This window comes from Sparassis crispa (assembly GCF_003851025.1).
Source record: "Sparassis crispa DNA, contig_000000F, whole genome shotgun sequence".
Classification (NCBI taxonomy): Eukaryota; Fungi; Basidiomycota; class Agaricomycetes; order Polyporales; family Sparassidaceae; genus Sparassis; species Sparassis crispa.
Genome location: NW_020939747.1, coordinates 4,078,757 through 4,092,033, shown reverse-complemented (window position 1 = coordinate 4,092,033; position 13,277 = coordinate 4,078,757). Strand labels below are relative to the sequence as shown.

General features: G+C 52.5%; 4 protein-coding genes across 4 annotated transcripts; 2 read left to right on the top strand and 2 right to left on the bottom strand.

Annotated features, from left to right (window-relative positions):
- Positions 1–627: 627 nt before the first annotated feature.
- On the bottom strand, positions 628–1,416 carry SCP_0114920 (hypothetical protein; the record flags this gene model as incomplete). Its single annotated transcript, XM_027753715.1, has 3 exons — positions 628–911; positions 969–1,197; positions 1,255–1,416. 3 exons carry the CDS (start codon positions 1,414–1,416, stop codon positions 628–630), a joined length of 675 nt encoding a protein of 224 aa, XP_027609516.1.
- A 305-nt stretch (positions 1,417–1,721) lies between these two features.
- SCP_0114910 (hypothetical protein) lies at positions 1,722–2,459 on the top strand (the record flags this gene model as incomplete). The annotated part of the gene is made up of 2 exons (XM_027753714.1): positions 1,722–1,844; positions 1,905–2,459. 2 exons carry the CDS (start codon positions 1,722–1,724, stop codon positions 2,457–2,459), a joined length of 678 nt encoding a protein of 225 aa, XP_027609515.1.
- A 373-nt stretch (positions 2,460–2,832) lies between these two features.
- Positions 2,833–5,316, bottom strand: SCP_0114900 (Vacuolar protein sorting-associated protein; the record flags this gene model as incomplete). Its single annotated transcript, XM_027753713.1, has 6 exons — positions 2,833–3,722; positions 3,778–4,388; positions 4,447–4,714; positions 4,766–4,985; positions 5,039–5,205; positions 5,259–5,316. 6 exons carry the CDS (start codon positions 5,314–5,316, stop codon positions 2,833–2,835), a joined length of 2,214 nt encoding a protein of 737 aa, XP_027609514.1.
- Positions 5,317–5,820: 504 nt separating this feature from the next.
- Positions 5,821–12,715, top strand: SCP_0114890 (DNA-directed RNA polymerase II subunit rpb1; the record flags this gene model as incomplete). The annotated part of the gene is made up of 17 exons (XM_027753712.1): positions 5,821–5,907; positions 5,961–6,159; positions 6,215–6,285; positions 6,813–7,058; positions 7,113–7,436; positions 7,491–7,737; positions 7,791–7,968; positions 8,021–8,100; positions 8,159–8,180; positions 8,231–8,278; positions 8,330–8,390; positions 8,443–11,878; positions 11,938–12,022; positions 12,081–12,155; positions 12,207–12,236; positions 12,297–12,308; positions 12,364–12,715. 17 exons carry the CDS (start codon positions 5,821–5,823, stop codon positions 12,713–12,715), a joined length of 5,553 nt encoding a protein of 1,850 aa, XP_027609513.1.
- Positions 12,716–13,277: the final 562 nt, after the last annotated feature.

Sequence of the window (13,277 nt, the reverse complement as noted above, 5' to 3'; positions counted from 1 at the left end):
CATGATTTCTCTGTTTCGGGTTCTCATATATATTCGCCGTACTCGTTTATTCTCGCCGAACGAAGTCGTGTATGGTTATTTCTTCTGTCTACTCCTTGTAACGATGATATTGGTTGCGACTAGTAATTGTTACTCTCGCAAGCCAGACGACGATGCCATGCCACTCCCCTGAGGCTGCCGGAAACCAACATGTCAGGACATCGAACAAACCACTGCAGAGACGGAGCAGCCAAAGAATAAAGTAGTTTCTTCTGCAGTCATCGTGGCCCTCGCGGGTGATGCATGCATATCAAGATAACTCGTGATGCAAGAGCAAATTACCCAGGTTGACCTATAGGCCATTGCCAGAGTCCTTGTCTCATTCAGAAGGTAAATTTTGGTATCATTTGATGAGTACTTTGAGATGAGGCGCATGAACGAGCCCCTAGTTCATTCCCATACATATTTATTTCAATTGAATAGACGAGCACAGTGGAGATATACGTCAATCAGACATAGTGAAATCGTGGTGCACAAGAGCAACACATATCTCGCGGACAGAGGTGCGATATTTATGCACTAGAGGGACGTGTTAGCAAATGTGATGGACACGGTAGGGAGGGGCGGACCGTTGAGAGCAGCTCACGCTTACCATCGACGGCCATATCCGGGGCGCCACTTGTAGTCCATCTCGTCCAAGTACCACTTCGGCTGATCCGGTTCTTCGAGCCAGAGACGGAGTGCTTCCACGGACTTTGGAGAAGGGGCGCGTGCAAGTTCATAGTTCGTGAACACGGAAAGGATCAGCGAGTCGCGGCAATTTAGCGAGCTGGTAATGTCTATCAAGTCAGGAGCCCAAGATAAGTTCAGCTCTTTGAGCACAAAAACGGCGGTATCCTGCAGTAGTTGGTAGTAGCCGATGCTATCTTCCTCTGGGTCGAGGTCATTAGCGGTGAGGCCCTTCTCCAACTCGTCCGAGTCGTACTCACCGTCTTCGTCCGAACAGTACTCGTCGTCCGAATCATACTTCATATGAGTCTTCGAGCTGCGCATTATAGGTAGATTGTGATCCTTCGCGTGCTGGAAAAGCTTGGACTCAAACCGGTCTGTAATCCAAGCATAATGCAACACGGGCGGCTTTATCTCCAACTTAGAGGACGGGATCAGGATGCGAGGGAGAGTATCGAAAGCAGGAAGCTGCTGGATTTCCCTCAGACGCTGTCGGAGTGTAGGTGAGTATGGATTGCTTCCTAACACACAAACGGTTGTAATTACCTGGAGTGGAAACCTCTCGACATGCATGTCAAACGGTTTAAAGGGAACGACCAAGTCGCTTCGATCCATATTTGAAGGGTCGATCCAAGGAACGGGCGGACTGTTGGTCTTCTTCGACGGTCGCTTCATTTCTTGCTTTCGCGAGGACTTATCCGGTGCCATGGTGTACTGAAGGTAATATAAGTATGACTGGCAGATTGTCGGGAGCAAGATATGGACAAGTCTAAGCAGCTGCGTGACTTCAACAAGTTGAATACTACGTCAGATCTTCAGATCTCGATGTGGCCAATTTCGCACTCCGCGAACAAGAACGGAACGTGCCACCCGGCCCAAGTTGCCGTTCAAATGTCTGCGTTCGTCTACAATGTTGAATGTCCTGCACCACCACAACTAAACGTTCTTTACGCTCTACATCCAAGGCAAGCTCTGCGTCCAAGGCACACTCTGCACCTGGGACGCACTTCGCAATGCAACCAGCGAAGTCCAATCGTCCAGCCATTCCTTGGATCGACCCTCCAAATAGCATTCCAAGGAAGTTGGTTATTCCCTTCAAACCGTTTAACGTGAATATTGAGCGGTTCCCGCTCAAGGTATTGACAGCCGGTTCAGTTAGCAAACAGTTTTATACTCACGTTCTCCTCCCGTTCCAGCGTCGGCTGGAAATCCAGCAGCTTCCGCCTTTCGATACCCTTCCTCGTATCCTGATACCATCCTCCAAGATCGAGTTGAAGCCTCCCGTCCTTCACTGTGGTTGGGTTGTGAACCAAGCAAAGCTTTTCCAGCATGCCAAGGAACTCAATCTACCCGTCCTCTGCAACTCGCGAACTCATATGAAGGATGCCGACAAAGATTATGATGACGACGCAGGGTTCGACACCGACGATTCGGAGGAGGAGGTCACCGCCAGGAACCTCGATCCGGATGAGGACCGTGTCGGGTACTTTGTACTGTTGCAGGAAACAGTAGAACTGTTGGCTGAAGAGCTCCAGTTGTCTTGGCCTCCTGGCCTGTTATCCATTCTCTCGCCGCTGAACGCTGGGAGTCCGGTTATCTTGTCGTTGTTCACGAACTACGACCTCGCACTAGCCCCTTCGTTCAAGTCGGTGGAGGCGCTTCGCGCCTGGTTCGGCGAGACAGAGCAGCCGAAGTGGTATTTGGACCAGACAAACTACAAGTGGCGCCCTGGAGATGGTCGTCGATGGTGATCGTGACCGCACTTTTCTGTACCGATCTAACGCGTCTCTTTAGTACATCAACATCGCATTTCTACCTCTCTGTTTGCTGGTTATCTGTTAGCTCTCGTAAATCATGATCTCTTTGTTTCGGGTTCACATGTATCTCCATTGGACGCATTTATTTAAGTTGTTCATGCTTGTGTTTGTGTCTCCGCGCCTTGTGACGATGATATTAGTTACGGTCAGTTTTCCGTTATATTTCAGCATTGCTTGTCACACATCACCAAGAACTATGTCCTTGCGAAGTGCGCGCCCCGCATGATCTACACCAGTAGCCATTGCAAGCAACATACATATGTCCTCATATATCCGCATGCTGCATAACAAAAAATACATAATATCACTACAAGTCAATCAGCAACGCCTCCTTTCGCTCAGGCTCCACCGGCGGACTAAACGCGACGAAGCTCTGCGGAGACGACGTGGGCGCGACGGGGAAGTGCGGCAGGTGTGCGGCAGGGACCGCAATCTGCTGCAGCTGCTGCAACTGCTGCGACGTGTATGACGGTGCGTTGTTCCGGTGGACGTACGCATTCGCCGCGGGTGCTGGAGGCGATGAGAGAGTATTATGTCGGGTTAGCGTCGATGTCGGCGGCGGCGGCTGGGGGGCCAAGATGGGGGACTGCATTGGTGGAACGGGAGGTTGCGGCTGGGTGAAGGGAACCGGCGGCGACTGTACTTGAACAGGTGGCGGTATTGAGGTGAGTGATGGAGACTGGAAGGAAGCGGGCGGTTGAACTGGAGCTGCTACAGGTGGCGGGTACGGGACAGCGATCGGCGGAGGCGCCGGTGTTTGCAGCTGGGCTTGCGCGCCGTATTGCGGTACAGTTACTGGCGACATCGCAGCGAATTGCGGCTGCGCTTGGTCTTGCGAGAATTGTCGCGGCACTTCAGGAGGCGATTGCTGCTGCGGCTGGTACGCATGTACATATGGATCTGCAGATGGGGATGTGACGTATGCACCGTTCGCGATAGCAGATTGATCCCGATACGCAGAGAAGTAAGAGGGTTCGGCGTGTGCCTGTGCTGTCTGCCGCTGCGTTTGCGCTTCGGGAGTCCAGTGGCTGTAGGATCCATCGGCCTGGTAGCGTGGATTGTATCCGCTCTGGTAACCAGTGGTCTGAGGTGCAACAGACGGTGTTCGCCAGGCTGGTCGAGAAACCTGTTCTGTCAACAGCTTGTCGTACAACTTGACAGCTTCAGACAGCTTCTCGTGCATCTCCGACAATAGTTCTGAGAGAGGGGACTCAGCTATGAAACCTACCGATTGCATACGGTTAGCACCCACCTTCTTTGCGTCCAGTATCGCTCAAGCTCATCGCGAGCTTTGGCCGAAGTGAGTTGGCCTTATCGAACAGTTCGGTCACCGCAGGATACCTAGACAAGTCTCTGCCACCCTGTGTCTGCACTTGTTCCACTGTCTGGCTGAATGTCATGATCGCATCGCTCTCCAGGGGCTCTAGATCGTAGGTGGGAATGGCCGGTGCGCGGGGCCTGGGAGTAGAAGCAGATGGTGGGTACGACTGCGGATATCCGGCTCCAATACCGTACGAGCCATATGATTGTTCCGGGGCGGGCACCTCGACACTGAGGGGAGCGCTGGGCTGCGGCGCGTTTGCCTCCCGCAGACTGGCCTCGATAGCTGCTTTGAGATCTGGGTCGTCTTCTTCGTCGGCGTCAGAACGAGTGGAAGCTGCATATGGGCGTGCTCCTTTGTCCACGAGCGGTGGCTCTGACGACTGCCATGGCGAGGGAGATGGCACGTAGCCTGGTCGGTACCCACCTGCAGCACCAACCTCTTGGAGTGAAAGCTGGATGGCTCTTTGGAGATCGGCGTCGGCGAATTCGCGAGCGGCATGATGACGAGAGCCGGAGACGCTCTGAGAAGTGCGATGAATCCTGGGGACGAAGTGGGTAAGCCTCACACGGATGGATGCAGCCATGTTATGCCACGCACTTGGTCGACTTTTTGTTAAGCTTCGTGTAACAGCTGTCGCAGACCCTGACTTCCTGGGTAATACCGAAGTGGGGCAACGCCATAACCTTCGAGGTACACTGCTGGTCGAAGACCTGCCCGCAATTGCGGCAGTGATGTTTGCGGTTTGTGAAGGTGAAGGGCGTTCTACATCGGAGGCATACGTCGGAATCGATCCACTCTGGTGCCGTTTGGGTGTCGACCATGGCAGAGCTAGTTACTGCGGGATCTCTAGGTGGGAAGTTGAAGCCTGGATTTTACGGTTGAGAGAAGGAGATAAATTCATTATTGTGTAACTCACCTTCGTGCTGCAACGTCTTGTAGACTTCCCCGACGTAAGAAAGACTTGGCTTGCCCTCGAACGCCACTGCCCAATTTTGGATAAGCCTGAGGATCTTGTTCTTAACGTCCATGTTCAAGGCAGGAATCTTCAGAATTGACACCAGATTGTCCATGAACTCTCTGGAGGCGATCTCGCTGAGGAAGAGGTCTCCGCCATTCTTGATACAAGTATCTGTCAACTACGAAGTGGCTCAGTTGTATGGTTCTTCATTGCCACAGAGTGTACACGTACACCAAGCGCCAACAACTGCACATTAGGGTTCTTGTGATTTAGCCGCCTCTTGAGGGCACGCATCGCATCCTTGGGTGCCACAGACTTGGACCGGATTTGGTCGCATATTTCGAGGTTGAGAGCGATGTCCTCGGCACCCGATGGCAGTAACTCCGAGGTTGCCTTGTCTGCAGTGAGCGTGAGTGAACTGTGCATCTACGTTCCGTCCCAGACAACATACCGACGGCATCGTCGACCTGGGATGTCCCCCAGAGGAGAGAAGTGAGATAGGAAGACATGTGAAGTGGACGGAGAGAGAACAGTCGCTGTGTCGCACGCCGTTAACTCAGCCAAGTTAAGCGCCCAGCTGCGGCACGAGCGTGACTCTTTGTGACCGAGGAGTGTGACAGTGGTGACAAAGGGCGGCCCCGAGAGTTCGTGACCCACCACGCGGGTTGTCCAGCAACCTCCATCCTCATCGCCGTCCCCGTTGTCGAAGACCCTCCCTCTCGCTCTCTGTCGCCCTCGACATTCCCTCGAGGTTGCTCTTGCTGCTTACTGTGAATCTCTCGAGATCTGACGACACAGCCGCGTCTCGTTTCGTTGACTCAGCTTGCGTGGCTCGCTCAAAAATCGCTGCAAGGTCTCCTGTGTGGCCACAAATCCTCTCAAACACGCGAACGCGCTGAAGAGGTCCCTGTATACCGTGGATTTTTGTTCTATAGCCATTTGTTGTCGTTTTTCCTGCACTTCCATACGATTCTTTTCCTCGCTGGTGTCTTTGCTGCTCCCGTCTTTCAGACATGCTCGGTCATCAGTTTGCATATTCCGCGGCGCCCGTCCGCAAGGTGAAGGAGGTCCAGTTCGGTATCCTTTCGCCTGAAGAGATTGTAAGTCCTCTTTCTGCGTGCGTTCCCACGGTCTTTGTTGACCTCCGTCGCAGAAAGCGTACTCGGTTGCAAAGATCGAGCATCCGGAAGTCATGGATGAAACTACGCACAAACCGAAGGCGGGTGGTTTGATGGACCCTCGTATGGGAACGATCGACCGGAATTTCAAGTGTCAGACTTGTGGAGAGGGCATGTCGGAATGTCCAGGTCATTTCGGTCACATAGAGTTGGCGAGGCCGGTATTTCATCCAGGTGCGTCTGTTGAGTTTATCGCGTGTTATGCGGCCGACCTACGATTGCATTCCAGGTTTTATCGTGAAAGTGAAGAAAATCTTGGAGTGTATCTGTGTCAATTGTGGGCGATTGAAAGCCGACAGCGTGAGTGGACTCTCTTTCCTCTACTCGTTTCGCACCCCACTGCCCAATTTTCTGGGGGCTCTCTCCACATCCATGGAGAACCCCAAGCCCGCTCTGCGTCTGTTCTCGACAATCGAGGCGTTCTTCCACCCGTGGCGTGGACTGCGCGCGTTTTCGATCGCTTGATCGCCGCGTGGACCCTTACAAGCGCTCGGTGTTGGTTGGACACGCGGTTGCGTGGTGAAATGGGGGGCTGAGCGAGGAGTGCGAAGACTATCAGTCGTCGTCTCGTCAGAGTCACGCTGAGATGGATGGCTAAACGGCCCTCGCTGTGACGCAGAGAGAGTGGCACGTTATTGGCCTGCACTTGATTCTCGAATTTGGTAGCCCCCTGTTGTGTTTATGTCGATCGTGTCGCACTTGTCGCATGGCATGGCAGGACCCTGTGATGTTCATTGAGAAGGCATGCGTGCTGACGTTTTGACCTGCATATTTTTTCGATCAACCTCAATCCCGAATACGTGTTTCACGAAATTTGATCCTGTAAGTCGGACACAACTTTCGCAGACAAGATCCGGCACATCCGGGATCCCAAGGCTCGTATGCAGGCTGTGTGGGCGTATTGCAAAGGCAAGATGATCTGTGAATCCGACGAGCCTAAAGAAGATAACGACGGAATGGAGAACGACGAGCCTAAGAAGGGGCATGGAGGGTGCGGCGCCACGCAGCCGCTCATTAGGAAGGAAGGTTTGAAGCTCTTCGTGCAGTACAAGAGGTCAAAGGATGAGGATGAGGTTTGTTTTGTGACTCTGGTGACCGTTACATATTAATGTCCATGCGCACTGCAGGAGGTGAAGTCTCTCCAGCCAGACAAGCGTTTGTTCCCTCCACACGAGGTTTACACCGCGCTGAAGAAGATCTCGGATTCGGATCTTCATCTTCTTGGCCTCTCTGACGAGTACGCTCGCCCAGAATGGATGATCCTCACCGTCATGCCGGTACCTCCGCCCCCAGTACGACCAAGTATTGCCGTGGACGGTGGCACTATGCGAAGCGAAGATGATCTCACTTACAAGCTGGGTGATATCATCAAGGCTTCTGCGAATGTCCGGCGATGCGAACAGGAGGGTGCGCCAGCCCACGTTATCACTGAGTTCGAACAGCTACTCCAGGTATGTTCATGTCATATGCTCCAGCAACATGTTGATTGACACGTTCATGCGTAGTTCCACGTTGCGACGTACATGGACAATGATATTGCTGGAATTCCGCAGGCTCTCCAGAAATCCGGACGGCCTGTAAAAGCCATCCGTGCCCGTCTCAAAGGCAAGGAAGGCCGACTCCGTGGTAACTTGATGGGGAAGCGCGTCGATTTCTCTGCCCGTACGGTTATCACTGGCGATCCCAACTTGGAGTTGGACGAGGTTGGTGTGCCCAAGAGTATAGCAATGAACTTGACGTTCCCTGAGCGCGGTAAGTTTCATATCTAGATTTACTATGCATTGCAAAGCTAATGCCCGCGCCAGTTACGCCATACAATATTGCATATTTGCAGGAACTTGTAAGGAACGGACCTACGGCGTATCCTGGCGCCCGATACGTCGTGAGGGACACTGGTGAACGTATCGATCTGAGGTACAACAAGCGTGCAGACGCATTCTTGCAGTACGGTTGGATTGTTGAGCGCCATCTGAAGGACGGAGAGTCCGTCGTTCGTTTGCCTCATTGTGATCTCTGTTCTGATCTTCGCATGCAGCTTCGTTCTATTCAACCGGCAGCCTAGTCTGCACAAGATGAGTATGATGAGTCATCGTGTCAAGCTCATGCCCTATTCAAGTAAGTCGGGCCCTTAGCGCCTTAGCTGTCGCTGTATTAATCAATGCATCGTGTATAGCTTTCCGCCTAAATCTCTCTGTGTAAGTATAGAAGATGCTCTTTTGCATGACATCCATTGAACTTTCAAAAGGACGCCGCCTTACAATGCCGACTTCGACGGTGATGAGATGAACATGCAGTAAGTTGATATCTTTCTTTCAATCACCATATCGTCCTCAAGGGTCTACAGCGTGCCCCAGAGCGAGGAGACTCGAGCAGAGCTCAGTCAGATAGCGTGGGTACCTCGCCAGGTCAGTTCATTTGTCTTTTCCGGTGGTAACATTAACTGACCTGAATGCACAGATTATCACCCCTCAAGCGAACAGGCCAGTTATGGGTATCGTGCAGGACGCCCTGTGCGGTGTCCGGAAATTCACTCTGCGTGATACGTTCCTTGATTGGAATCAGGTGCAAAACATCCTCTTGTGGGTGCCAGACTGGGATGGTACTGTGCCAGTACCTGCCATCATCAAGCCCAAACCTCTGTGGACGGGCAAACAGATCCTCAGTTTGTGCATTCCCCGCGGCATCAATATTTTCCGTTCCCCCGATCCGAAATCATCGAACCCAGTCTTTGATGACGGTATGATGATTGAGAACGGCGAGATCATCTTTGGCATCGTGGAGAAGAAGACGGTTGGTGCGACGCAGGCCGGTCTCATTCACGTTGTTTTTCGCGAGAAGGGACCGGAGGCGACTCGGCAGTTGTTCACGGGCCTTCAAACGGTGGTCAACTTTTGGTTGTTCCACAATGGGTTTAGCATTGGGATTGGAGATACCATCGCAGATCGGAAGACGATGGAGCACATCACGGACCAGATTGCTATCCGCAAGGTCAATGTCACACAGGCGATTGACGATGCTGCGCACGACCGACTCAAGGCGGCACCGGGTATGACCATCCGAGAGTCGTTCGAAAGTCGAGTCGTTCGTGAGCTCAACATGGCCCGTGACCAAACGGGCAAGTATGCACTGGAGCATGTCAAGGAAGACAACAACGTGAAACAGATGGTCACGGCTGGTTCCAAAGGTTCCTTCATCAACATGTCGCAGATGTCAGTTTGTGTTGGTCAGCAAGTTGTCGAGGGGCAACGTATTCCTTTCGGCTTCCGGCATCGCACACTGCCTCACTTCACGAAGGATGATTTCAGTCCTGAAGCACGGGGTTTCGTGGAGAATTCGTACCTTCGCGGCTTGACTCCTCAGGAGTTCTTTTTCCACGCGATGGCAGGACGAGAGGGTCTCATTGACACAGCCGTCAAGACTGCCGAGACAGGTTACATTCAGCGTCGTTTGGTCAAGGCCCTCGAGGATGTCATGGTGTGCTACGACGGGACCGTTCGGAACTCGCTCGGGGATCTCATCCAGTTCGTGTATGGCGAAGACGGCATGGACGGCGCGTTCATTGAGCGTCAGCAGCTCGAGACTTACAATCTCAACAATCGCGAATTCGAGCACGACTACCGCGTTGATGTCACGGATCCCTCGGGTGGCTTCCTTCCTGGTGTGCTACAAGTTGGCTTGGACGACAGCTCACTTGAGCTCCAGGCGAAATTGGATGAGGAGTTCGCCCAACTTGTAGAAGATCGGCGACTACTCCGCGAATTTGTCTTCCGTGGAATGGATCCAACCCTCACCCACTATCTGCCCGTTAATCTCCAGCGGATCGTACAAAACGCGATGCAGATCTTCCACATCGATCGTAGAAAGCCCAGTGATCTTGAGCCAGCGTACATCGTTGAAGCAGTCCGGGATTTGGCAGAGCGGCTAGTTGTAGTGCGGGGTATCAACGCGGTCGCAAAGGAGTCACAGGACAATGCGACTTTGATGTTCCGTATACACCTCCGTGCCACGTTCGCTGCTCGCCGTGTCTTGGAGAAATTCCACCTTAACCGCGAAGCGTTCGAGTGGGTGCTGGGCGAGATCGAATCAAAGTTCAATCAGTCACTGGCGCATCCTGGTGAAATGTGTGGAACGTTGGCCGCACAGTCGATTGGAGAGCCCGCCACGCAGATGACGTTGAATACGTTCCACTACGCCGGTGTTTCTAGCAAGAACGTTACCCTCGGTGTTCCGCGGTTGAAGGAGATCATCAATGTAGCGACGAACGTTAAGACTCCGTCACTTTCCGTCTATCTCCAACCGGAGATCGCGAAGGTAGACGTTCTGGCGAAGAAGGTACAGCAGGAGCTTGCCTTTACTTCGTTGCGCACCGTCACTGCGGCTGTGGAAATATGGTATGATCCCGATCCAAGCTCAACAATCATCGAGGAAGACAGTGTTTTCGTCGAGTCCTTCTTCGCTATTCCCGACGAGGAAGTTGAATCCAAGCTACATCTGCAGTCCCCTTGGTTGCTGCGATTGGAACTGGACCGTGCGAAGATGATTGATCGCAAGTTGACGATGCCCTATGTCGCCGGACGCATTGCAGAGAGCTTCAAGACCGACCTCTTCGTTATCTGGAGCGAGGACAACTCAGAGAAACTCATCATTCGTTGCCGTGTATTGGGTGGAGCCGAAAAGGATGAAGATGGCATGGGGACTGTTGAAGAAGACATTTTCCTGCGTCAGCTGGAGAATACCATGCTGAATTCCATCAGTCTTCGTGGAGTGCCGGGCATCCAACGCGTTTTCCTGATGGAGCATGACAAAGTTGTCATAACTCCGGAAGGCAGCATTGAGGCTCGTGCCGAGAAAGAATGGGTCCTTGAAACGGATGGTGTCAATCTGAAGACGGTGATGTGTATCGACGGCGTCGATTACAAGCGGACGTATTCGAACAGTTGCGTGGAGATCTTCAACGTCCTTGGCATTGAAGCTGCTCGTGCGGCGATCATGCGAGAACTTCGGGGGGTCATCGAGTTCGACGGCTCGTATGTCAACTATCGTCACCTGGCGCTCCTTTGCGATCTCATGACGCACCGGGGAACGCTCATGGCTATCACACGCCATGGTATCAACCGAGCGGATACTGGAGCACTAATGAGGTGTTCATTCGAGGAGACTGTAGAGATCCTCATGGAAGCTGCTGCAGTTGGCGAGAAGGATGATTGCCACGGAATTGCGGAGAATGTTATGTTCGGCCAGATGGCACCCATGGGTACTGGTGCATTCGACGTCGCGCTCGACATCGACATGTTGAAGGATGTCATCGTTGATCACCGCTTACCTGTGCAGAACATGCTGGCTGGTCAGGTCGATGGTGGTGTCACGCCAGGCCAAGTTGCAATGACTCCATATGACAGCAATTCGCCCATGTGGCAAGACAGTTCCTTCAAAGGAGAGGCCGCAGTTTTCACCCCGCTCGCTGTCCATGGAGGAGAAGATGCAGCAAGCTTCTCATACACCGGTTTTGGTGTGAGTCCCAGGGGTGCAGGAGGTATGTCGCCTGCAGCGCCAGGTTACAGCCCGAGCTCTCCCAACGTCTATTCTCCGACATCCCCCTACGTTCCCCCTTCGCCGTATGGCGGAGCAACATCGCCTTTCGGTACTTCGCCGTACGCGACATCACCGTTTTACGATCCTGCTCGCGGGCCGACGTCACCCACCTATTCGCCCACGTCGCCAGCTCTTAACCTCACGTCGCCAGGATACTCGCCAACGAGCCCGCGTTACTCTCCTACTTCACCGTCATTCTCACCGACGTCCCCAAGATATAGCCCCCAATCACCGTCCTTTAGTCCCACGTCGCCCCGTTACTCACCTACGAGCCCCTCGTTCAGTCCGGCGTCGCCGCGCTGTAAGCGTTTTATACTTGTGATGGTGCTATCCATGCTTATGCCGACATTGTTTCATCAGACTCACCAAGCAAGTGCCTCATTCTATGCTATTCTGGATGTTTCACTAACCCTTTTTGTACCCGTGTCTTCTATTGTATCAGCTTGTACGTTCATGTACATCTGTATGTTGTTTAAGTTACTTATGTCTCATTTCCTGTGTAGCCCCGGCTCAGATGTCTCCATCATCCCCGAAATACTCACCGACCTCCCCGGCGTCTCCATCGTCCCCCAAATACTGTGAGTGTCATTCACATCTTAGAAGCGCTCAACGCTGACCACAACTTTCAGCCCCTACTTCACCGGCATATTCACCGGCATGTGAGTAGCATATATGCTGTATCTTTTGTGTATTGCTGACGTTGAACCTCGATTCATCAGCTCCTGCCTATTGTGAGTTTGTCTTTCTGTATTGGGCAGTATTTTCTGCTAATATATTGCATTGTAGCACCGGCATCACCGGCATACAGTCCGACTTCGCCACAATGGTCGCCATCCAGCCCTGCGCAGCAGCAGCCGCCGCCGCCACAGAACGGAACTACTACTCGCAGCCACTCTTACAGCACTTCACCTTCATGGGACTGAGATTGGGGTCCATCGATCGTGTTTTGAATTATTTTGTGGTGAACGTTATACTCGCTCTACGCTCTTGTTTGACCCTACTATTATTCCATGCGCCGCACTCGTATCTAGCTCTCATCCCGCAAGCTTGTAGATTAATGACATTCATATACATATCACCTGATATCATCGCGTTTTACCACATACTCGTCCTTCGAAGCCGGGAAGACGATCCGTAAGGATGGAATTCTTTGCCATGCAACTGTAAGTCTGTACAGGCCCAGAGACCTCAGTCTGCCGCTGTAACTTTCATGATGGCATACAAAGCTCTACCTTGGATCGCATATGAACAAGGAGAAAGCTAACTACGCAGTGAGAGAATAAAAAAGATGACGATCAAGACAGTGGTGAGAAAGCATGCGCAATATAGTAGACACGGCAGTTTAGTAGCTATGATAGGGCGGGCTCCCATGAAAGTCCGTAACTGAGATGCAGAAAAGAGTGAGATAGCAAATAAGTACGACGCAGCGTACATGTACGTAGGGACCGGAACGACGATGCGTCATAGTATTACATGAGGGCTTGATGGGGTATACTATAACTTGAGTGAGATCGAAGAGCGCGGATATCTGATCCAAAAAGTGCGTGAACAGCTATCGTGATGATGCAGACGACTAGGATAAGGGGGAAAGGGGTGGGGAAGGGAAAGGAAGGGAAGGGGACGGGGTGGATGTCAGATGACAATGGATGTGAAGATGTAGTATTGTTTCGTATTTTCATCAGGGAAGGTGAAAAGTGGCG